Consider the following 27,053-nt stretch of genomic DNA (forward strand, 5'->3'; position numbering starts at 1 on the left):
TTCCTTTTACCTTAATACACATAGGTTCACTTTTATCATGTATTTACAAAGTTTCCCATGAGAGATTTTCCCCTGACATTTTGCTTTGAAATACGTAATTACTTACCGGTAATGTGTTTTTTCCGAACCCATGACGGCACCACGAAATAAGGGTGCCGTCATAGGGTGAGGGAAAAATACGTAATTACTTACCGGTAATGTGTTTTTTCCGAACCCATGACGGCACCACGAAATAAGGGTGCCGTCATAGGGTGAGGGAAAAATACGTAATTACTTACCGGTAATGTGTTTTTTCCGAACCCATGACGGCACCACGAAACAAGGGTGCCGTCATAGGGTGAGGGAAAAATACGTAATTACTTACCGGTAATGTGTTTTTTCCGAACCCATGATGGCACCCTTATTTCGTGGTGCCGTCATAGGGTGAGGGAAAAAACTAAATTATTCTAGCTAAAATTATCCTACAGTAGATTAAAGAAGCAGTGACTGAGGTCAGTATACATTGATGTATCAAGGTAATCAAATCCGGTACAAGAGAATGTGGAAACAGCAGATAAGGAATTTAGGAAATGGAATGCATTAATGTATATCTCTGGCCGAAAATCAAACCGTAACAAACAACAATACAGATGTGTAATGACTATATACTCTCATAAACTGAACTGTTTGTGTTCCAGACATCAAATTTTGTGATTGTGCATTCATTATTTCCCTACCAACACATTCAGAATATGAGACAATGGGGTGTGGAGTACTTCATTAGTTAAAATGTTGCATTTAGAGATGAGTACAGTAAATCAATTTAATATAAATAGAGATGTGCGGACCCAAACTTTAAAGTTCAGTGTTTGTAGCGAACACAGACATAACAGGAAAAAAACAGTATGTGTTTGGAGGTCGGAGTCCTTACGTATGCAAACCACTCGAGCGAGCAGCGCTGTGCTCAGGTATCCGCTGTGCTCAGTCCAGTGCAAGCCGCTTTTAGCGTTTGAACAGCGCACACTTGGGGTAACAAAAGCATGATTGGATGTAGTGTGTGCCAAACAAAAAAAAAAGATCCGCTTACCCTCCTCCACAAGTGCACAGTTTATGACTGCCTGTATGTGGGGGGAGAGCAACTGTCTAATTAGTGATTAGTGATTTCCAATGAAGTTCAGGTCAAGTACAGGGCCAGATCAGAACTATACTGGCTGAACCCGCTGAACCACACTTCAACAGGTCCGCTCTTCTCATCAATAAACCCAAAACAAATTGACCTCAAACTGTAGAAAAAAGTTTACATAAATCCAATTTTTTTGCAGTTTACTTAATACTGATCCAACAAAATTGCAGCTAGTGGTAAATGGGCCAGGAAAAAATAAAAAAAATAAATGTTCCCCTCTCCCCAAAAATACATACAGCTGTACTCTAAAATGCTAACATTGAATAAGGGAACTCTGGTATTGCATTACTGCTATAGGAATATTTGAAAGAAAGAGATACCGTATTTTTCGGACTATAAGACGCACCGAACTATAAGACGCACCCTGGTTTTAGAGGAGGAAAATAGGAAAATAAAATTTTAAGCAAAAACTGTGGTCATGACACACTGGTATGGGGCAAGGATCTGCTGCTGACACTGTTATGGGGGTAATGCCCCCAAATTCTCTACTAAGGTGCCGCATCCTGGTAATTATCCTCCTACCTTGTATATACAGTATATGTCCGTCATCCTACTATATACCGTCATCCTGCCATATGGTATATGTCCGTCATCCTGCTATATACTGGCATATGGCAGCATCCTGCTATATAACCCCATCCTGCTCAAAATATACCCCCATCCTCCTCATATACCCCCATCCTGCTCATATACCCCCATCCTGCTCATAATATACCCCCATCCTGCTGATATGCTCCCATCCTGCTGATATGCCCCCATCCTGCTGATATGCCCCCATCCTGCTCATATGCCCCCATCCTGCTCATATGCCCCCATCCTGCTCATATGCCCCCATCCTGCTCATATGTCTCCATCCTGCTCATATGCCTCCATCCTGTTCATATGCCCCCATCCTGCTCATATGACCCCATCCTGCTCATAATATACCCCCATCCTAGTGTATGGCCGCATCCTGTGGCACATAAAAAAAATAAACGTTCATACTCACCTCATCTTACCTCACTCCTTGCAGCATCGGTCGTCCTCCCGTTTGTATAGGTGGCAGCGCCGCTGAGTGGAGCCGTCCCCGTTACCCTGCTGCATCGCGATCATCTCCTGTGTCTGTGCCGGAGGCTGCGTGTGGACACGTGCGCACAGCGATGACGTCATCGCTGTGCGCGCCGCTAGTCTCCACCCAGCCGCAGGCACAGACACAGGATGATGATGCGCGGGGAGCAGTGAATACAGCCGCACATGATCACTCCAGGCCGTAGTTGCCAGGGGTGATCATGCGGGCCGGCTGTTTATTCCCCGCCCATCATCCCGCCCACCTGTCAGTGCCTGCTTCAGCGCAGAGGGATGATGGGCCGGGCATGGGCGTGCATATTAAATGAGCGGGTCCACGTGGTCATGGCAGGCTGCTACAGCCTGCTCGTGCCCCCGATGACCCGCTCCACCGCAGCACCCTCATTCCCCGCAGACCTATATTCAGACCATAAGACGCACCCCCCCCCCCCACTTTCCCCCAACATTTGGGGGGAAAAAAGTGCGTCTTATGGTCCGAAAAATACGGTACTTAGCTTATGTATTGGCCAATGCATGTGAGCCTGGTAATCACAACAAGGTGATCTCTTATATTTTTACACATCGGGACCCTAACTTGAAATGCCTCTATCTGGGTTAAAAAACTATATGTCTGGGCAGAAAGGATCCAGCTATCAAAAAAGGTGGCCATAGCCTGGTTACTGGGCGGATGCTCAGTCAGAAAGAAATTCACTACAAATATATAAAGAAAACCTGACCTGCACATCCAACAGGTGTGAATAGGTGCCAGCTGAAAAAACATTATAACTACAAAAATACATACAGCTGTATTCTAAAATGCTAACATGAACTAAGGGGCTTATGTTATTGCATTACTGCTGTAGGAATTTGAAAAAAAGAAATATTTAGCTTATGTATTGACCAATGCATAGAGCCCGATAAGAGGGGTTATGTTATGTTATGATATATATAATATATATATATATATATATATGTGATCACCTTGTCATGGTTACCAGGCACCATGCATTGGCTAATACATAAGCTAAGTAACTCTTTTTTTCAAATATTCCTATAGCAGTAATGCAACACCAGAGTTCCCATATTCAATGTTGGCATTTTAGAGTGTAGCTGTATGTATTTTTGTAGTTATAGTGTTTTCAGCTGGCACCTGTTGGATGTGCCGGTCAGTTTCTTTTATATAATTGTAGTGCACCTCCCCAACCCCCACTTTTTTGCTTAGCTCCCTGCTCATGCCCAATCACATCACTGATTCGGCCTCATACAACTTCTTGAAGAGAAGATATCGGTGTGGCGATCAGATAGGAGCGCTAGGAAACAGGAGAACAGGGAGGATTAAGATTACAAATCTATTATTTAGTTTAAAAATCCTGTAATGGCCACTAAGCATTTCAACAGCTGATTGCTGTCTTCATCAGGACTGATGAAGACAGCAATCAGCTGTTGAAACGCGTACTGGCCATTACAGGATTTTTAAATTAAATAAAAGATTTGTAATCTTAATCCTCCCTGTTCTCCTGTTTCCTAGCACTCCTATTTGACCGCCATACCGATATCTTCACTTGTACTATCCCCTTGAGGGATTAACGGCAGAAGCAGCTCTGGGAGCGGTGAGCCTTAAAAGGTACTGTCACACATAACGAGATCGCTAGCGAGATCGCAGCTGAGTCACCGTTTTGGTGACGCAGTAGCGATCCCGTTAGCGATCTCGTTATGTGTGACACTTACCAGCGATCAGGCCCCTGCTGTGAGATTGTTAGTTGTTGCTGAATGGTCCAGGTCATTTTCTTCAAAGGCGATGTCCTGCTGGGCAGGACACATCGCTGTGTTTGACACTGTGTGACAGGGTCACAGTGACTGCTGAGATCGTTATACAGGTCGCTACTGCGACCTGTATTGTTCCTGCATCGCTGGTAAGATCTGACTGTGTGACATCTCACCAGCGACCCTCCCAGCGACTTACCTGCGATCCCTATCAGGTCGCATCGTTTTTGGGATTGCTGGTAAGTCGTTGTGTGTGACTGGGCCTTAAGGGTACAGTCACACTTTAGCGACGCTCCAGCGATCCCACCAGCTATCTGACCTGTTCGGGATCGCTGGTGCATTGCTACATGGTCGCTGATGAGCTGTCAATCAGGTAGATCTCACCAGCGACTAGTGACCAGCCCCCAGCGATGCGTGGAAGTGATGCTAAGCTTGGTAACTAAGGTAAATATTGGGTAACCAAACGCTTGGTTACCCGATATTTACCTCCGTTACCAGCGCACACTGCTTAGCGCTTTCTCCCTGCACTCGTAGCCAGAGTACACATCGGGTTAATAAGCAAACCTCTTTGCTTATTTACACGATGTGTACTTCGACTACGTGTGCAGGGAGCCGGCACTGGCAGCCTGAGAGCGGTGGACGCTAGTAACCAAGGTAAATATTGGGTAACCAAGCAAAGCACTTCGCTTGGTTACCCGATATTTACCTTGGTTACAGCTTACCGCAGGCTACCAGAAGCACATTCAGATCGTTGCTCTCTTGCTGTCAAACACAGCGATGCGCGCTTCACAGCGGGAGAGCAACGTGCAAAAAAAATGAACCAGAGTAGTGTGTAACAAGCAGCGATTTCACAGCAGGGGCCAGATCGCTACTCAGTGTCACACACAGCGAGATCGCTAATGAGGTCACTGGTGCATCACAAAATCAGTCACTCAGCAGCGATCTCGCTAGCGATCTCGCTATGTGAGAAGTACACCTTACATAACATTTATCAGGACCTACGGTTGCTGGGATACCGGGTTGCTCTGACTGCATAGGACCTGCGTTGACGTACTTCCGGGTGCTCGCGATCACGAGACTAACCCGGAAGGATTCGCTCCACTCTGCTCCCCAGGATCGTCAGACAGCTCCAGGCTCCAGCGGGACCTCGTGGATCCTTCACTGCATTAACCGGGGTTGTACACAACCTCTAGAGGTGAGCAGCCTCTGGGCATTACCTTAATCCCCTTCACCACCGGATGCTAGTCAGCGCATCTCCCTCTCTCCTTTGTAATCATACAATTTCTTGACTTATATAACCTAATCAAGACAGTTGAAGGACCCCAAGATCAAAACATTCCAGAAAGAACCCTCTGGGCCCTGTGCTGGCAGGACAGGAAAACAATCCAATGGTAGGTAGAAGTGGTAGAAGAGGGGCTTTTCTCCACGACTATAGTTAACATAGAGATTTGGTCATATATTAACTTTTAATTAGGAGGGCAATCTTAAAATAAAGATTATATGCAAGTTTGGCACAATAAGACTTTTCAAAATCAGAATGTTAACATAAACCTAACCATAATTTTGCATAGAAAAATGTAGACTAAAGAAAAAACTCCAGTGATAATATATCCTTAGGTTGCATGAACTCTGCCTCCTATGTCCCCTGAACATCCATTGTTTTTTACACTGCTACTCTGCTTCTTTACTTTGGCTACTGCATTGACATAACAAGCCATCATAATTGTTGCAGAGAGTATTTAAGCCATTTTCATTATAAATCACCTCTAAAGAAAAAAATAGCATATGGTCCGTGGCACCACCCAAATGATGGAGTGTGTTACTTGCTACTCCTTGTGAATCCTCTGCAAAACTCCACTGTGAAAGGTAGTGCTCAGCTTTCAAATCCCAAATACGGGAAAGCCAAATGTCTGTATGCCAGTTAGGTTGGCGGCACTCACCCACGATAAAAAAAAAAAAAATATATCTTTATTCATCCAACTTCACAAAATTAGTCACGGAGTTACCGTAATACAGGGGGAAAGGGAGAAAAGCAGGTATACTAGGTTCGGAACAGTGCACCTGCTTTTTCCTTCTCTCTCTTGTGAGGTAGCGGCGTTGCTTGGGCAAAAACGTGAGGCAGCAGCGTGTTCACACCAACAGTCTATTTATTGTTGCAGCATAAATAGATTCAATTTCCAACAATCAAAGTCTCTTCCGGATCACAGCCGGTGCATATAGACAAATCCTTGGTATAAAAAGTCTTGTTACCTTAGGACTCAGTTTACCACAGGGGTCTTGTTAAGGTTCTCCTAGGCTCACACTCTTGGCCTGTGTTCACTCCACACAGAGCCAGCTCCGCTCACACAGCATGTGGTAGCTTCATCAAGCCTGGCTCTCAACTGAGACACACCCTGATGTACTTTGCCAGATTTAAACTAAAATGCTAGACATGAGGATTGCTACAAAACCTGGACTGGGAGGAGGGATCTGTCTCCCTGTTACCCTTTGTGCTATAGTCCCCGACATAGCTATAGCAAACTCAGAGGGTTTCCAGACACATTCTGGGGGACACATAGCGGTCTTGAAATATTACCCCTCTGTCACTGCCTCACATATCCCCCCCCTCAGTTCAAACGGGTGGGGTTGAACTTTTGCCACCATACAGGGACCTCTGGACAGGGCATCCGCATTGCCCTGCAACCTACCAGTCCGGTGTTCCACAGAAAAGTGAAAGTTCTGCAAGGAGAGAAACCACCTGGTGACTCTAGCATTTCTCTCCTTAGCATTCCTCATCCAGACCAAAGGGGAGTGGTCTGTCACCAGGCGAAAGTGTCGCCCCAGCAGGTAGTAGCGTAGGGATTCCAGAACCCATTTTATGGCCAGGCACTCCTTCTCCACTATGCTACAGTTCTTCTCTGCCGGGGTGAGTTTTCTACTCAAATAGGTGACCGGATGCTCTTCTCCATCTACCTCTTGGGACAGAACTGCACCCAGACCCACCTCAGAGGCATCTGCCTGTACTATAAACTCCTTTTGAAAGTCAGGGTTGGCAAGGACAGGCTGACCACATAGGACTACCTTTAGCGCCTGAAAGGCTTCCTCTGCTTGTGTATTCCAGTGGACCATGACCGACTTCTTCCCTTTTAAGAGATCAGTCAAAGGCGCCGACCTTCCAGCAAAATTGGGTATGAATCGTCGGTAATACCCCATTATACCCAGAAAGGCTCTTACCTGTTTTGTGGTAAGGGGACGAGGCCAGTTTTGAATGGCTTCGATTTTGTTTACTTGTGGCTTGATAACCCCTTGGCCTATCACATACCCCAAGTAACGGGCTTCTTTGAGACCCATAGCACATTTGTTTGGATTCGCTGCCAGACCAGCAGCTCTGAGCGAATCCACTACCGCTTGTACCCGAGATAGGTGGGTGCTCCAGTCACTGCTATAGATGATGATGTCATCCAAATATGCGGAGGCATACAGTTGATGGGGTTCTAACACTATGTCCATTAACCTCTGAAACGTGGCCGGAGCCCCATGTAAACCAAATGGCAAGACGACATAGTGATAGAGCCCCCCTGGCGTGACAAAAGCGGTCTTTTCTTTTGCCGCCTCTGTCAGCGGCACCTGCCAGTAACCTTTAGTGAGATCGAGAGTCGTGAAGTACTGGGCCCGTCCCAGTCTCTCTAACAGCTCATCGACCCTGGGCATGGGATACATATCAAATTTCGAAACCTCATTTAACTTTCGGAAGTCATTACAGAATCTTAAAGAACCGTCTGGTTTCGGGATCAGCACAATGGGACTAGCCCATTCGCTCGTGGACTTTTCAATAACCCCCAGTTGGAGCATCTTTTTTACCTCCTCCGCAATGGCTTGCCTACGAGCCTCTGGTACCCGGTATGGCCTCAGGCGTACCCTTACTTGAGGCTCGGTGACAATATCATGGTGGATTACGGTTGTTCGGCCGGGTAGGCTTGAGAACACATCCGTATTCCGCTGCACTAACCTCCGAGACTCCCGTCTCTGCTGTTTTGAGAGAGAATTCCCTATCCTCACTCCTGATTCATCATCAGGGGACTCCTCCTTGGTTGTTGTCAAGGCACCTGAAGAGGTTAGGTCCAACATTACGTCAGTCACCATACATTCTCTGTCTTTCCACGCCTTTAGCAGGTTTACATGGTATATTTGCTCTGGTTTTCTTCTCCCTGGTTGATACACCTTATAGTTTACTTCCCCTACTTTCTCCCGGATCTCATAGGGACCTTGCCATTTGGCTAAGAACTTACTTTCTGCGGTATTAGAACTAAGACACGATCCCCCGGTTTAAAAGACATGACGGAGGCCTTTCTATTATACTGAGTACTTTGGGCCGCCTGAGCATCCAGCAAATGCTCTTTAACAATGGGCATTACTGCCGTGATACGATCCTGCATACCCATAACATATTCAACCGTGCTTTTGTGAGGGGTGGGCTCCTGTTTCCAAGTTTCTTTAACAATATCCATCAGTCCCCGCGGATGCCTGCCATACAGTAACTCAAATGGCTAGAACCCGGTGGAAGATTGTGGGACCTCACGGATAGCAAACATTAAATAGGGCAATAACATGTCCCAATCTTTCCCCTCTTTGGAGACCACCTTTTTCAACATAGCCTTCAGAGTTTTATTGAAACATTCCACTAGACCATCAGTCTGGGGATGGTAAACTGACGTGCGTAGCTGCTTGATCTGAAAGAGTTTGCACAGTTCCTTCGTAATTTTGGACATAAAGGGAGTGCCCTGATCGGTCAGGATTTCTTTGGGTAACCCCACGCGACAGAACATAGCAAACAACTCCCGAGCAATAAGCTTCGCCGAGGTGTGACGCAGTGGAATGGCCTCCGGATAACGCGTCGCGTAATCCATCACTACCAGGATGTGCTGGTGACCACGGGCTGATTTTACAATGGGTCCAATCAGATCCATAGCAATTCACTCAAAAGGCACCTCTATAATGGGTAAAGGTATCAGAGGACTATGGAAACGGTGCGTGGGTGCGGTCAACTGACAAACGGGGCAGGACTCACAGAACCTCTTAATTTCTGCGCCGACCCCTGGCCAGTAAAACCGCTGAAACATGCGTTCCCACGTTTTCTCTTCACCTAGGTGCCCACTCATCAGGTGGTTATGAGCCAATTCCAAGGCCTGACGGCGGTACGGCTGAGGGACCACCAACAGTTCCACTATTTCCCCCCAGATTTTATCAACCCGATAGAGCAACTCTCGCTTTAGAGCCATGTAAGGAGTTTCCAGCTTGGCACCAGGCCACTGGGGAACCCCATCAATTACCTGTACATTTCCACGTCCTGGAGCCAATGTGGGGTCCCGGAGCTGAGCTGTTCCAAAATTATCTGGAGACACGTTCAACTCTGGGATTGCCTCGGGTGGCTCAACCTCTCCTGCCATTACCTCTAGGGGGAACCTAGCAGGGTTACACTCTTTCCCTATACTGGAGACCCCTACGGCAGGTATCCCTGAGTCGGGATCGTCCAGCTCAGGGCCTGGTTTTATCATACACCTCGGAGGGCTGGGTCGCCTCCCACATAATGTCCAGAACAGGGGCAAGTCTCTTCCCAAAATAACATCATATGGAAGACTTTTCATCACCCCCACTTCATGTTGAACCTCTCCACATGAGGTAGCAATAGTGACCCTTTCCATAGGGTATTCACGTAGGTCTCCATGTATACAAAGTACCCCTACGTTATGTCCTGTGGGGTTTTCCCCGGAGACCAAGGAGGCATGTACAAGAGTCACTACACTTCCTGAGTCCAACAAAGCCTCTGCTGTATAGCCATTAACACGTACTGTGCAGAGATGGGGCTCCTCCCCCATAGTAACACTGCTTACGGCACAAACAGTATGGGCATACATTGATTCCCGGCGGGCGTACCGGCAGTCCATGGGTTCTGATGTGAGTGGGCACTGTGCCATCATATGCCCCAGCTGATGGCACCGCCAGCACATAACAGCAGAGGTGTCCCTGTTTCGGGTGTCTGACTTTGGGGAACCGGGACTCCGGCTGACCTTAGTCTGGGGTTTACTCTCTGCCAGGGCTGAAGACGGGGCAGCACCCGAGGAGGGACGGGAATCTTTCACCAACTGTGAAGGGGGCATATCCCTACGGAGTGCCCACCGTGAGGCAGAGTCCCGGACCAACTCCTGGGTAGCTGTGTAGCGTTCCACCAAATTCACTAGTTGGTCTAGGGTACCGGGATCCCCCTGGCCCACCCACCGTTGAATGGGGGCTGGCAAAGTCCGCACAAATCGTTCAATCACCACCCGCTCAATCATCTGTCCGGGGTTCAAGGTCTCCGGCTGGAGCCATTTTTTCACAGGGTCCAGTAAGACATGGGCCTGTGAGCGTGCAGGTTTTCCCTCCACAAAAGGATCACTGATTCACTCGCTGGGCCCGGAGATAAGTGTTAACCCCCATTCGTGCAAGGATCTCACCTTTCAGTGTGCCGTAATCCTTGGCATCCTCCGTACTGAGATCCAGGTAGGCTTTTTGGGGTTCACCTACCAAGAATGGGGCCACGACATCAGTCCAACGGTCGATAGACAATTTCTCTCGCTCAGCGGTCCTCTCAAACACGGAGAGAAAGGCTTCTGGGTCGTCCTCTGCACTCATCTTCATAAGTGCCGCCCTTACTCTGTCCTGAGCCGCAGGAAGGACTGGATGACCTGAAGTTACCGCTAGGAGTGCATCTCGCAGAGCCGCAAGCTGCTGAGTCAACAAGCTGTTTGTCTCCTGTTGCTGAACTAACGCCTGCTGCAGCTGGGCATTGGTTTGTTGCTGCTGAGCATTAGCCTGTTGCTGCTGAGCACTGGTTTGTGCAAAAGCCTGCTGTAGTTGAGCACTAGACTGGGCCAGCTGCTTTACAAGATCCTCCATGGTGACTGCTGAGTTAAACTGTAATTTTGCAGGCTTGATCATAAACATGTGGAAACTGGGTTGTTGCCCCTAGCAACCAGGCTGCAATGCCTGCAAGCTTCGTGGACCCGCCGATCCACTGCAAACAGTCAGTAAAAAAAAAAAAAAATTCTTTTTTTTTTTTCCTTCTTTTCCAAGGAAGTACATCTTAGGCCATTGCCCTTAGCAACCAGGCTGCCATGCCCGCATTCTCCACCATAATGTGAGGTAGCGGCGTTGCTTGGGCAAAAACGTGAGGCAGCAGCGTGTTCACACCAACAGTCTATTTATTGTTGCAGCATAAATAGATCCAATTTCCAACAATCAAAGTCTCTTCCGGATCACAGCCGATGCATATAGACAAATCCTTGGTATAAAAAGTCTTGTTACCTTAGGACCCAGTTAACCGCAGGGGTCTTGTTAAGGTTCTCCTAGGCTCACACTCTTGGCCTGTGTTCACTCCACACAGAGCCAGCTCCACTCACACAGCATGTGGTAGCTTCATCAAGCCTGGCTCTCAACTGAGACACACCCTGATGTGCTTTGCCAGATTTAAACTAAAATGCTGGACATGAGGATTCCTACAAAACCTGGACTGGGAGGAGGGATCTGTCTCCCTGTTAACCTTTGTGCTATAGTCCCCGCAATAGCTATAGCAAACTCAGAGGGTTTCCAGACACATTCTGGGGGACACATAGCGGTCTTCAAATATTACCCCTGTCACTGCCTCACACTCTGTATTACGGTAACTCTGTGACTGTCATTTTATGCAGTTGGATGAATAAAGAAAAGGTTTCTTAACGTGGGTGAGTGCCGCCAACCTTATTGACATACACACAATCATTATAAACCAAAAATGGGTAAACCTTCAAAAATAAGAAGATGATAGTGGCCACACAAACTCTAGAACAAATGAGATTCAGTAATTTACAAAGTGTAACAATGCTTTGTCAGTAGTCTCCTGGCAGCTCTAAAAAAGGCTACTATGAACAGGTGCAAGCCACTCATTCTACCAGATCCCAAGGGTTGCCCTGGTCTTCATCCTTAATTGCCTATACAGTGATCTAGACTTCCAAAGAGGCTCCTAGTTTGGGGCCATGGAGTTAGCTGATGGTGCAAGCTGGCAGGAATGGTAAGGTAGCCATTCTGAAATGCATAATCCTCTACGACAATAAGAGTACACTTCAGGCTAGATTATCAAAGGTACAATAGCAAAACTGATTATCAGTCATTTTTGTTACTCCATTTCAGTTATCACATTACCCATGTATTATGAAATGTTGCACCTACCTTTCTTTGTAGACGTATGTTATCCCACACTCTTCTGCACACCATACACTCAAAGGCATCAATATAATTGTCCTGTGTTACATCTTGCACAGCCCACGTTCGGTCCTTGATTGCGTGGATTAAGGGATCGTTGTTGATATGACCTTGTAACTTCCACTCCAAATACTCCATATACAAACTATCATTTCTATCCAGCTGTTTAATGTATTGCGCCAATTCTCGAGGGTGAGAAAATCTGCCCACTATTAGCACACTTTTATTACTGGGGAGCCAGTCTTCAATATTAGTGGCCCCATAATATATGGGAACACATCCCAGCTTTAAAGGCCTCCACAATTTCTCAGTTATGTAGTCCTCACAAACTGCATTTTCAAATGCAAGGATGAACTTATACTGAGCAAGTATATGATAAAACTGAGTGTCGTCCATAAAAGATGGGTTATTGACTTGCGGAGGCAAGTCTCGATTATGCAAACATTCTCCATAGGAGTCCACAGGGACATATTTCATTAGTTCTTGTATATAAGTGTCCCGATCTGATGGAGGATCACAGTCAGATTGCACATATACCACAGGAGCAAGCTCCTTTCTTAGAATATTCTTCTTCTGTACAGACACAAAGTACTCGAGTGATGTAAGGGTCTGGAGATCCTCTAAATACTGGCTTGTCAAAGGCAAGTGGGAATGTCGGCTAAACGTAGCTGTGTGGTTAAACAAAGTAATGGTTGGTGGATGAAACAGTTTGTAGTTGTTTTTTGGGGATTCTTCATGAAACAAAGCCCATTCATGGTATGGCTTCCGAGGAAGTGGTAAGCTGTCTATGTTGAAATCTGTGCCTAAAATGGTAATAAAATAAATATATATATTGTTTGTAAAGGCAATGTCCAGAAAATCTCACTGTCCTTCATGATATGCAAAACCTGCAATTATTCAATATACAGTGGAACCTTGGTTTACAAGAACAATCCTTTCTGGGAGTGTGCTCATGTTGGGGATGAGAATTGAGTATCCAGAAATACTTAATTCAGCCATTTCATAGACTCAGGTATATAGTTTAGTAAGATGTAAACTAACACACATATCTATGCATGTCTTTGTTCTCTTTTACTCTTTTACTAATACGTTTATATAGGTATATTGCATATTCAGTGTATTCTCCCTTAAAACAATATATATCTATATATATAATTGCCTTATTCTGTCTGTCTGTCTGTCTTGCTCCAAAATTGTGTCCTTACGGTGACAACCAGCGGATTGGCCGCTGGGCTCGGCATGCCCCCCCCCCCCCCCCCCCCGCACGGATTGGCCGCTCGGCTCGCCCTGGCCCCGCCCCTCCCATGGATTGGCCTCTCGCCCCGGCCCCCTGCACGCATTGGACGCTTGGCCAGGCCCCGCCCCCTCACGCATTGGATGCTCGCCCTGGCCCCGTCCCCCCGCATGCATTCCCCGAACCCACACGGAGACACCCGACACCCAGGTGACTGCTGCAGCACCCGAAGCCCACACCGCAAGACAAAGTGGAGAAGAGCCACTAGCTTACCCCGCCTCCTGACACACGTGTGCCGGAGCCGGCATAGGCTGGTATCCATAGTACACATCGGGTAACTATAGAAACCGCTTTCCTTAGTTACCGATGTGTAAGATGGTTACTAGCTTACCCCGGCTCCCGGTACACGTCAGCAGTTACCTTTTCTCCACTTTGTCGCATTCGGCGCGCTCCCGTGCACTGTGTACACTACAGTTGCCGCGCGACAACCTCCGATCACGTGTTGTCATGTGACCAAGCTGCCTTCAAACGTCCGAGTCACACATTCATATATATATATTATGTATGTATGTATGTATATGGCTGACAAAGCTGTATGTGTGTATATATATATATATATATATATAAAGCTGAGTGGAGGATACCGGGCACCGCTGATCCCTGTATGGCTGACAAAGCTGTGCTTTCAGGCAGGTGGAGACCTGGGTGCGTGTCCCAAAGCAAAGGCGATACAAGATCCACAATGAAGAGATGAAAGGTCGCACTCCAAAGGTCGAATAAAATATTTTTCTTTTTATTCCACGATCACATCAGGGGTACAGGTAGTGAGGGAGGATGAGGGTGTGCCACGTCGGACGACGGCAGCCGTTTCGCAAGTAACCTTGCTTCTACGGGTCCAGTGCATGCAAAGGTGCTGCATCCACCCTTAAATAACAGGTGAATTGGGTGCAGCATCCTTGCGTGAATGAAGTGCAAATTAAAAACATATACCAGCTGCACATGTATCAAATTCACATAGAAACTTATTACATATCAATTCCAAAATGGATTATAAATAATCGTAACATACATGGGTATAGTTAGAGTAAAAGATTAAATATAGTGTTCATTATAGTTTAACCAGAGACATCTCAAAAAACACTATAAAAAACAGGCTTATAGGAGAAAAAAAAAAAAAAAAAAAAAAAAAAAAAAAAAACAGCATTATAGGAACACTGACAAATCATTTTTGTCGTTCAGGCCAAGAGGACCGAGAGCATTTAAGTCTATAATCAATCTTGATTCCTTTCTAAGTAAAGAACGGTGCATATCACCTCCAGTGGGACAGGGATTAATTTTTATTACGCCTGCAAATTTTAAAAGGCGTGGATTACCACTATGATGTTCCTGCATATGGGCAATTAAACGTGGAGAACCTATCCCGGAGGTTATAGACTTAAAATGCTCCCTAAATCGAACATATAAAGGCCGAATTGTTTTACCTATATAATATTTTTGACAGGGGCAAAAAATAACATATACCAGATAGTTGGACTTACATGTGATAAGATCTTTTATTTTGAATAGCTCAGTAATAGCTATTCAAAATAAAAGATCTTATCACATGTAAGTCCAACTATCTGGTATATGTTATTTTTTGCCCCTGTCAAAAATATTATATAGGTAAAACAATTCGGCCTTTATATGTTCGATTTAGGGAGCATTTTAAGTCTATAACCTCCGGGATAGGTTCTCCACGTTTAATTGCCCATATGCAGGAACATCATAGTGGTAATCCACGCCTTTTAAAATTTGCAGGCGTAATAAAAATTAATCCCTGTCCCACTGGAGGTGATATGCACCGTTCTTTACTTAGAAAGGAATCAAGATTGATTATAGACTTAAATGCTCTCGGTCCTCTTGGCCTGAACGACAAAAATGATTTGTCAGTGTTCCTATAATGCTGTTTTTTTTTTTTTTTTTTGTTTTTTTTTTTCTCCTATAAGCCTGTTTTTTATAGTGTTTTTTGAGATGTCTCTGGTTAAACTATAATGAACACTATATTTAATCTTTTACTCTAACTATACCCATGTATGTTACGATTATTTATAATCCATTTTGGAATTGATATGTAATAAGTTTCTATGTGAATTTGATACATGTGCAGCTGGTATATGTTTTTAATTTGCACTTCATTCACGCAAGGATGCTGCACCCAATTCACCTGTTATTTAAGGGTGGATGCAGCACCTTTGCATGCACTGGACCCGTAGAAGCAAGGTTACTTGCGAAACGGCTGCCGTCGTCCGACGTGGCACACCCTCATCCTCCCTCACTACCTGTACCCCTGATGTGATCGTGGAATAAAAAGAAAAATATTTTATTCGACCTTTGGAGTGCGACCTTTCATCTCTTCATTGTGGATCTTGTATCGCCTTTGCTTTGGGACACGCACCCAGGTCTCCACCTGCCTGAAAGCACAGCTTTGTCACTTTGTCAGCCATACAGGGATCAGCGGTGCCCGGTATCCTCCACTCAGCTTTATATATATATATATATATATATACACACATATACACACATACATACACACACACACACCGACGCATACACACATAGCACACATGCATGTATACACACACAGAGCACATGTACACACATAGCAGACACACAGCGCACATGCATGTATATACACACACACACACACTGAGCACACACATGGATACACTGGGCGCATACACAGCGCACATGCATGTATATACACACACACAGCAGACACATGGATACACTGGGCACATACATACAGCACACATGCATGTATATACACACACACTGAGCACATATACACACATAGCAGACACACATAGATACACCGAGCGCATACACACATAGCGCACATGCATGTATACACACACACACAGCAGACACATGGATACACCGAGCGCATACACACAGCGCACATGCATGTATACACTCACACACTGAGCACATATACACACATAGCAGACATACATAGATACACCGTGCGCATACACACAGCGCACATGCATGTACACACACACACACACACACACACACACACACACACTCTGCTGTATACTCACCCAGCGATGCGGTCCCCGGCACTTAAGTCCCCAGCGCGGTTCCTGCTTCTAGCTCCTCAGGGCACTGAATATTCAGTGAGTATAATGAGCGGCGATAAGGAGCGGGAGACAACATCGCTGGAGAGAAGTAAATATAGAGAATATTTTTTATTAAAAAGACCCATATTTTCTCTGGTATGTTTTACACTGATGTCGCACGGATCACATCAGTGTGCCATCCGTGTGACATCCGTGCTGCCGAAGATACCTGCGTGTGTGCGTGCGGGGTCATGAAAAGTCACACGGTCCGTGTGCAAACATGGACATGTGAAGCACATCATAGAATAACATGGGTACGTGTGACATCCGTGTTACAAAACGCATGTCACACGTACCTAAAACACGGACGTCTGAAACCAGCCTACAGGAGCGCGCAGGATCCGACAAAGTCAAGAAAAGCCGGATGTGTGAAACCACTAGCTTACCCCGGCTCCCGGCACACGTGTGCCTGAGCCGGCGTACGCTGGTAACCATGGTACACATCGGGTAACTATAGAAACCGCTTTGCTTAGTTACCCAATGTGTAACATGGTTACTAGCTTACCCCGACTCTAGGCACATGTGTGCCGGAGCCGGCGTACGCTGTTAACCAGTGTACACATTGGGTAACTATGGAAACCACTTTGCATAGTTACCCGATGTGTACCATGGTTACTAGCTTACCCCGGCTCCCTGCCCATTCAGATCATTGGTCTCCCACTGTCAAACACGCCAATGCGTGCTGCACAGCAGGAGACCAACAAGCCAAAAATAAACCAGCACTGTCGCTTTGCATAGTTACCCAATGTGTACCATGGTTATCAGCTTACCGACGTACGCTGGTAACAAATTGTACACAATCCTGCAACTATGGAAAGCGCTTTAGTTAATTACCCAATGTGTACCATGGTTACCACCTTACCCCCGGCACATGTGTCCTTGAGCCGGCGTACGCTGGTAACCATGGTACACATCGGGTAACTAAGCAAAGCTCTTTGCATAGTTACCCAATTGTGTAACATGGTTACCAGTGTACGCCGGCTCCCTGCCCATTCAGATCGTTGGTCTCTCACTGTCAAATACTCCGATGCGTGCCACACAGCGGGAGACCAACGAGCAAGAAATGAACCATCATTATTCAAGACTTGCTGATTATATTATTATTCAATCTGCTACCCTACATACACATTCTAGACCACCCGATACGTTAGAATCGGGCCACCTTCTAGTATATATTATATATATATATATCAGCACATGTATTCTCAAAGATGGCTGCCGTATCCTGTTTGCACCCGAGACAGATGGACAAAAGAAATTCCTGGAGTCTGGACTGTCCAATCAAAGAGAGGATATGCAGATCCTATACGTCATGAAGCCCCGACCTACGATACTTGATTGGACTAAAACTTTTGTTTACACCCCTTTTACTTCGTGGTCTAGCTGTCCAAGAATAAAGATTTCAGTTTTGCCTCAGCTTCTGTCGTGTGAGGGAGTTTTATAATTGATTTAATTAATTATTATTCTTTCTCGTTGTGCACACATGATATTTTAATTTGGAACAACGGTCAGATCGAAAAGGGATGACTTGTATCCCATCCCTTAACACTCATAAACCAAGTTACTCGTCTAGCAAAGCAAAATTTCCCATCGGAAATAATTGAAACTCAGACAATTCATTCCACAACTTGTGCAATGTCTCACCCTGGCCCCCTATTGTGCCACTCCACACACGCACAAACATATTATGCTCACCTACCCTCCGTTCCCTTGGCGGCCTCTTCCCTGGTTCTTGTAGTCCGCAGGTATGTTTATCCGGTAACCATCATGACCGATGCAGGGGCTGGCGCTGTCACCGCTTCAGCAGCAGACGTCATACGCATGAGCCATTTGCCTCTGATTGGTCAGGGTGCTGCCTTTGGGAAGCACCTGCCCATGCATCGGTCGCGATGGTTACTGGATCCACATACCTGCGGACTACAAGAACCAGGGAAGAGGCCGCCGAGGTAACGGAGGGTAGGTGAGCAAGCATAATATGTGTGCGCGTGTTTGTGCGGACTGCAAGAGAGGGTCAGAGGGCGGTGAAAGTATGGAACCGGAAGTGTGTGCGGTGAGTATTTTCTCATACAGCAAAGCATTGCTCGTAAACAGAGTTACAAATTTACAGCAAGCTTTGCTCGTATAGTGAAATACTCGCACACAAAGTTACTCGTAAACCGAGGTTCCACTGTACTATACGTTTTCAAGATGAAACATCCAAATGTGGAAAACCAGTTCTGATTATATCCTTGCACTTGTGTCAGAAGGACATGATCAGAATGGGTTTCAGGCTCTTAAAAAATGAGTTATTACACTAGATTTGTATAAAACCAGAATACCCATGAAAGCAAACCAACAATATCGGTTTTCTCATACCATAGAATAGGATAGCTTTTGTTGAGGGATTCTGAAGGTATGTCCTGTTTATAGTGAAAAAGCAGGTCTCTCCACCACATTGACCCAGCCTTCCAGTCTCACCAGTCAACGGTGACCACCACAGCATAATGGGATAGCTGCCCACTGCATGTTCTAATTTTCTGTAGAAGATGGATTCATGTAATCCTTTAAGCAATGGACTGGATTCTTTTTGTTGGTTAGCATCATGTACCAACGTGTTCACTTTCTGCTTTTCAAAATTACCCAGTTCAACTATGACCTGTGGAAAAGACAATTGTGAATCTAATTTTGAAGAAAACACATTTTTACTTCTGAGATTTGTGCAGATATCGGTTAACATGGCAATTGTTTTTCGTTATGCCATGACACTTGCCAAATCTTTTTGGAAATGTATCCTATTGATGCCATTTTAAGGAAAAGCTCTTAGAACTGAGCCATTGCTGATCTAAAACAAAACCACTAGAAACCATTTGTGTGGATAAAGATATATCCTTCTCAATTCTTAGGATATCAAAATAGTTTGCATAGTTAATAGAGCGGTCCTACATCCTGTGTCTCGGAGCGCTGAGGTGTAGAAAAACTTTGAAGGGTATGCAGCCAACTCATTCTCTTGATTGGTGAGTATCTTGGGAATCAGCCACATACTCACAAAGTGATGGCATTTCTTTACATGATGAGGATAACTCGTAAATAGGAATATCTGACAACCACAAAATTACAAAACATAAAAGTGAAATGCATTTTAATAACTTCACATTTCCTTTCTACAGACATAGCAAAATTGAATGGGTTATCATTAATTATGGAAAACATTACATAATTTTATATTTACCTGGAGTGTCACCAAGAGAAAAAAGAATGCCACGATGAGGCATGAAACCCAAAACTTAACTCCCCAGATTCTAATCATTGTTCACTGCACATCATGGACAATGAATCTCCTTCAAAGACAGGGTTATCTGCAATTATATTCCATTGACTGCACATTATGCGTCATTTAATGGCCTAATATACATTCTGAAAAACAAGAAACAGGAAAAAAATTACCAGTAAGAATGCAATAGACTGATGAACCAAAAAGCTGCTTTTGTGATATTAATCTTGTCACAATGTAGTGAAATAACTGAACTTCATATAACACTTAGCCCCTATGGAGATACAATGTCAATATTAAGGTCTTTGTAGTCCAGGGGCATTGATAGGGTCCTAAAAGATCAGGGGTCCAAGCCTCAAATTACATATCTCCCCATATGACCAGCTGCTACTTAAAGGGAACCTGTCAGGTCCCTTATGCGTTATAACCTACAAGCAGGGTGATGTGTGGCCTAGAAACCCCTTTCTACTCATCCCTGTGTTGTAATATTGTGCAATATGAATGTATAAAAAAAAAACAAAAAACGTTTTATAACTTACATGTTCCCTATGTAAATAAGCAGAAGGTCTAGTCCCTTCGGCGTCGCTTCGCCCCATGGGCGTTTGCATGCTTTCTGTGGTATCACGCCCCTGTGGGCGTGATACCATGGATTTACATGAGCGACGTCACAGTCAGCTCGAGGAAATTCTGCGCATGCGCACTTCTCATTTGCACAGCCTCTTATCTGGGTGGTTGTTTGCCGGCTTTAGATGCGCTCTGCACATGGTTGGAACCAAAGAAGTCTTCTGAGCATGCACAGTGCACTTGTGAAACTGACAAGCAAACACACAGATAAGAAGGCTGTGCGAATGGCAAGCGTGCACGCGCGGGATCTCCAGGAGCTGCCGGTGACATCACTCATGTAAATACATGGTATCAGCCCCACAGGGCGTGATAACACGGAAAGTATACAAACACCCAGGGGACTAGACCCTCTGCTTATTTACATTGGGAACATGTAAGTTATAAAACTTTGTTGTTTATAAATTCATATTACAACACAGGAATGGGTAGGAAGGGGTTTATAGGCCAAACATCACCCTGCTTGTAGGTTAGAACGCATATAGGACCTGACAGGTTCCCTTTAAAAGAAGATCTATACATATATAATTACAGTATATCACTGTTGCTAACACTAAAACACACTATACAAAGACCAATATTACAAAAATTACTACTATACAGGACCAAAAATATTACTGCTACCCAATACCCACTACCATTACCACTATATAGTGAGTACGTAATATTACAATTTGACCATTACCTCTACAAAACAACACACATTATACAAAGACCAATAATACCACCATACACCACTACACAATACCTGAAATGCAATAAGCTGTTACTAAACTAAAAAAGAAAAGAAAAAAAGTGCTATTAAAAAGACTATTACCCCCATTTGGTGACCGTATAGTGGTAGATACCAGTCCTGCCAACCATATTACTGAGTTTACAGTATAACATATACAGTATAGTGACTTACAGCTGACGTTCTTTCTGATTGAGTCGTTCACTTTTCTCGTCTTTTTCATCTGGTCCGACACGACATCGTCTTCCAGCCGGGTCTCATCTGCAGAGATTACAACAAAGACACATCTGACTTCTCACATTTCCCACACCATCCCCATTGATTCCCAACCTGCACAAACCTATCATTCTGCCTGCTCTTCAGCATGGAACAGTAATCCCAATATTATAAAAATTATATGATTACCCCTCCACCAATTAATGCTACAAAGACAGTGTGCAAGATAGAAAAGGCCTTTAAAAATAATTGTGTCCCGTAAAAAGTACTAAAGCCCCCACTGTGCTACATAGCAAGTAATAATGCCTTTAATTCTCCTTTAAAAGTTATAATACCACAGGCACCATCTTCAAAGAACAAATACCATTGAATATTCCGTTTAAGTAACATTTCTCCCTCCACCCCCCCAAAAAAAGTTATAATTCTCCCTGAAATCACCAATCAAAACTAATAATGCATCCCACAGCTCCCTATACACTGTATTGTGGTCCCCACAGCTCCAATACACTGTAAGATGGTCCATACAGCTCCATTTACACTGTATGACAGTCCTCACAGGTCCAAATACATTACCATATATGATGATCTCCTCAGCTCTGTATACACTGTATGATGCCCCCTATACATAATATGATGGTCCCTACAGCTCCCAATATACAGTATGATGGTCCTTACAGCTCCATATATAGTATGATTACCCCTACAGCGTTCAATACACTGTATGATGGTCTCTACAGCTCCCTATACACTGTATAATGGCCCCACAGCTCCCTATATGCAGTATGATGGTCCCCACAGCTCCCAATGTACATAATGATGGTCCAGACAACTCCCTATATACAGTATGATGATCCCTACAGTTCCCTATATACTGTATTATGATCCCAACATCTCTCTGTACACTGTAAGATGTTCTTTCCCATCCCTATACACTGTATGATGGTCTCCAGTGCTCCCTACATACTGTATGATGGAACATACAGCTTCCTATACAATGTATGATGGTGCCCACAGCTCCTCTACACATTGTACGATGGCCCCTACAGTTCTCTATACACTGCTTGATGGCCCCCATAGCCTCTATAGATTTTATGACGATCCTCACAGCCCCTTATATACTATACTTTGGCCCATTCCCCTTATCAGGTTTTTTTTTTGCATTGTCTTCATTTTCTGTGACTTGCAACATTTTTATTTTTTGGGATATGGGGCTATGTAAGGGATTATGGTTTGAACCCACACCTGATGTTTTTACTAATATCATTTTTCAGTAGATATGATGTTTTGATTGCCTTTTGTTTCAAGGTTGCAGTGGCTAAAAAACCCCGTCATTCCGTCATTTTCATTCATTCATTTATGGATTAGATTTATTCATTTTACATCTTGATAGATCGGACATTTCTGAAAACATTGTTAACAAATGTGTATTTTTTTAATTGTTGTATTTTAATGGAGTAAAGGAGGGTGAGTTTTAACTTCTGCATTTTTTTTCTTAACACTTTTTTCCCTATTTTTTATTGTATTTAACAGTTCCCCTAGGGAACATAAAGCTGAAATGGTCTGATCAGTTATGCTATTCATAGCATTGCTTCAACACAGCTATGAACAGCAGAAATCATGATCTCCTATGAATGCCAGCCACGGGCTGGCATTCACAGGAAATCCGTAATTTATCCGGAGTTATCGGCAGACCATCGAGCTAGCAATTTACAGCTGACATCAACCACAAAAATATTATCCTGATTGGCACAGGACCAGGGCAATCAGAAGAGCTGGGCAAAGCATCAGAATTGGCACATCTAATGGATGTGCCAGCTCTGGGGCGGGTGCTGGCTGCTATTTTTAGACAGGGAAGGGTCAAATAACCATGGGCCTTCCCAACCTGATAGTACAAACCCCAGCTGTCTGATTTACCTTGGCTGGTTATCAAAAATAGGGGAGGACCTCACGCCTTTTTTTTAAATTATCATTACTTTTAACTACTTTAGGTTTCTAAAAACGCCAAGTGTTTAAAAGAAGTGACAAGTTCATTCTTCAGAAGTCAATGAGAAATCTCAAAAGACCACCGAAAATTTTTGGGGACCATTTTGCGATAGTTTTTACTTCAAATAACACTGGAAATTTCTTCACTATTCGGTCGGAGAGACACACGCGAGTCTCGCATCACCCGGCATGGCCACACACTCTCTTGACAGCAGCAGGTCGGTTGCATGTATTTCTATGCAGCTGAGATGCTCATGTCCAGAGAGCGGCAGGCCATGGCGGGTGATGCGATCCGAGACTCTGGCAAGTGTGACTCCGGCCTTAAACACAGTGGAAAAAAATGACAATCACAGACAAACCGACATGGCAGTCGGGGGAGAAAGGGGAGACAGGTGCTGCAGACCTCAGAATGGCTGTTTTGTGCCACCAGAACGCTAATTTTTTGGCGATTTTATTAACTCAAATACAGCAAAGTGGCAGTTGACTTAATGCCTTTTTGGGGCGTCAAGGCATTAAAAATATAGTACACACATCTTGCCGATTTCCTGTTCCGCCACCGCAGCTCCCCGCCTACTCCTCAGTCTTTTCTCTTTGTGGCAGACTAGGCTTCATGTGACATCATGAATAGAGATGAGCAGTTCCGTGGAAGTTCGGTTCACCAGCAGCAAATGAGCCAAGCCTCCACTGGCTCGAGCTTGATCCGAACCCGGAGCAAGTAATTGATTGGCAGATTGAGTCTCCGCCCACAAACAGCCAGCCATGAGCAGATCACTTCCAGAGGAACAGTTTTTTGGGTGGCACACAACATGTAAGCATGCTGATGTTACCATCAGTGTGCGTCGTTCAAATACTGCAAGCGGCTCGCACAGGGCTAAGAACCGAGCGTACCTGAGCACAGTGTTTCTTGCGCAAGTGAAGCTTGCACATAAAGCATCCAAACCTTGATTTTTTAAAGTTTGTGTTCGGTTCGAAAATCAAGCCTCATGTTCGCTCATCTCTAGTCATGTAGGCTTACTCAGCACCAGAGGCAGCGTTGAGTGAAGACTGAAGAGACAAATTCGCTCCTCTCTAGCTGTATGGTACAGCTAACACTTGATGAAGGATAGGCCATACAAACTGAGACTAAGCGATTAGTGCATCATAAATTATTGCAGAAATCAATTGCATAGAAATATATTTAAATTCAGGTTACTTCTCAGAATCATTACAAGATACACAGCTATGCACTTCCAAACATAACTTTTTAGTACACGTTCAAGTCAACTGTGAAAACTTTACATGGTGTTCCCTCTTGTGATATAAAGTACAGTACTTGGAAAGTGCCTTTATTTCCCTTGATATGATCACTAAGGCCTAAACTAAACATCATTGATTTTAGTCGTATCCAAACAAAACCTGTCCGATTTTCAGCACTTTGTGAAATGTGTCAGTTCTTTCCATCAGTGATTTTCTTAGGTCTAAGACACACGGCATTAAAATCGGACCGAGTGGATTGCGATAAAACATTGCATTCTACTCGGACCAATATTAGCCTGTGTGCCCATGAGCAATTATTTTCTCAGCCCTAATCGGACCGAGAAAGCAATCGCAGCATGCTGTGACTGTAATGCGAGACTCTTTCTCTCACACCCATTCAAGTCTATGGGGTGAGACAAAGATCGCACTGCACTCGTGGAGTGCGAGAATTGCAGTGCGAGTAAAGTGCGAGAATGGCAATAGCCGGCAACGGAGGAGAGAGGAAGATAAATCCCTCCCTCCTCTCCTCCGTGCCGGCCCCCTCCTCCCCATGCCGGCCCGCCCCCCCGCAGCTGAGGTCCGATCGCATGATAGGACCTCAGTCACAGTGACACTTGCATGACACTCGGCTTCTGCTGTGCTGCCAGCGCGAGCCAAGTGTCATGCGAGGATCGCATTAGTCCCCGTGTGGCTCCGACAGGGACGGACTGGGACTAAAATTCAGCCCTGGCATTTGGGGGTACACAGGCCCACTTGGTGAATGTGTAATATCTTTGTGCACTTGTAGGTTGTGTAACACGACCATATAACATGTAGTAACAGCTGCGTTCAGTATTACAGCTCAGGCCTATTTATTGCTCTTAGTAGCAGGACCTGGTGAAGCCGCTATTTTCCCTACAGAGCTGGGTCTCGCAGATAATGAAGAGGATGGAGCTCTCCATATAATGCTGCGGTCACACAGCTGATGGGCAGGGATACAAAATCAGATTCCCTAAAACAAATACTGATGACCTATTCTACAGATAGGTGAACAGGGAATCTGTCGTTTTCACTGGTGACAATTTTGGACACATACCACTTAGGGAATGTGCAATGACATTTTTTAGGGGCAGATCCCACCATGGAAGCTACTATGAAAAATCCTGGAATGACCATCTGCATCACCTCGCTGTGCACAGGTTCAGGCTTTTGAGCATCTTTTACCCACTTCAGGTTTCTAAAACCACCAAGTGATTAAAAGAAGTGACCGCTCCATTCTTCTGGTATTTTCCACTCGGAAAACGTTCTGTATTTTACAATGCAAATCAATAGGAAGGCTCGGAAGATGCCGGAATCTAGAACTCCCAGCTTGTCCTTAACAATGGAAAGGAGATGCTGGGAGTTGTTATCAGACTGCGGACCATACAGGAACCACAATACTGATAAAACGCAGGCAATATCACAAATAATCATTTACATCCAGGTACCTTTATAGGTGACATCTTCTGAGTCGATCCCATCTCTTTTGTCTCCACGCAGTACAGACGCCATGATGAGGTTTTTTGCCCGCTGCTCGTCTCTGAAGAGCTCCCACTTAATTCTTCAGCAGCACTTCCCCACACAGCACCTTTAAAAATAAAAGTATTAATATACTGCCCCATAAATATAAATATCTCCCATGCTGTGTCCCTGAATAAATAATTGCTGTGCTTCCTTCACAAAATATCCCCCCACACTGCCCTTATCTAAAATACCTCCCACACTGCCTCTCTCCTTAATATACCCCCACGCTGCTTCTTTCCATAATGTCCCCATAACCAGCTTCTCCCCATAATGTCCCCTCCACACTGCTCTTTATAATATACCCCCACACTGCCTCTCTCCATACTATCCCCACATATTGCCCATTCATTTTTATTATTATTTAGTTATATATTCCCCCCAAACTGCACTTTTGTAATACCCTCCACACACACAATATAATGCATCCTCCATTACCCCTTCCCCCCCCCCCACACACAATACAATACACCCCATTACCCCTCCACACACACACACAATGTACCCTCCATTACCCTTCCCCCCACAAACACAATACAATGCACCCTCCATCACCCCCACAAACACACAATGCACCCTCCATTACCCCTCCCCACACACCCACAATACAATGCACCCTCCATTACCCCTCCCCACACACACACACACACAATACAATACACCCTCCATCACCCCTCCCCAGACATAATACAATGCACACACCCCCACAAAGCGGTGTTCCTTCACAAATGTTCCCCGTTATGTGTCCTCAGCCCCTCCCCACTCATCCCCATTAATTAAACCTGTCTCTTCGGCTCCTAAATGGAGTGCTTACCGCTGCCTGATGCATCCAGTGTGGCGCCCGCAGCACTATG

At 45.0% G+C, this 27,053-nt stretch overlaps 1 protein-coding gene across 4 annotated transcripts in view; it reads right to left on the minus strand.

Moving 5' to 3' along the window:
- POFUT3 (protein O-fucosyltransferase 3) overlaps nt 1–27,053 on the minus strand; it is a 34,100-nt gene that overhangs the window by 5,791 nt on the left and 1,256 nt on the right. The window contains exons 2-6 of one of the 4 annotated variants that reach the window (XM_075337810.1): nt 26,127–26,266; nt 21,400–21,486; nt 19,830–20,014; nt 18,977–19,256; nt 12,194–13,029 (exon numbers count right to left, since the gene is read on the minus strand). In XM_075337810.1, coding sequence (XP_075193925.1) covers nt 12,194–13,029; nt 18,977–19,256; nt 19,830–19,907 — 1,194 coding nt within the window. In that variant the 5' untranslated portion in view covers nt 19,908–20,014; nt 21,400–21,486; nt 26,127–26,266. The remainder of the gene's footprint in view (nt 1–12,193; nt 13,030–18,976; nt 19,257–19,829; nt 20,015–21,399; nt 21,487–26,126; nt 26,267–27,053) is intronic. The other 3 variants (XM_075337811.1, XM_075337812.1, XM_075337813.1) reach the window with 3 other exon arrangements.

Source organism: Anomaloglossus baeobatrachus, chromosome 1 (genome assembly GCF_048569485.1).
Source record: "Anomaloglossus baeobatrachus isolate aAnoBae1 chromosome 1, aAnoBae1.hap1, whole genome shotgun sequence".
Classification (NCBI taxonomy): Eukaryota; Metazoa; Chordata; class Amphibia; order Anura; family Aromobatidae; genus Anomaloglossus; species Anomaloglossus baeobatrachus.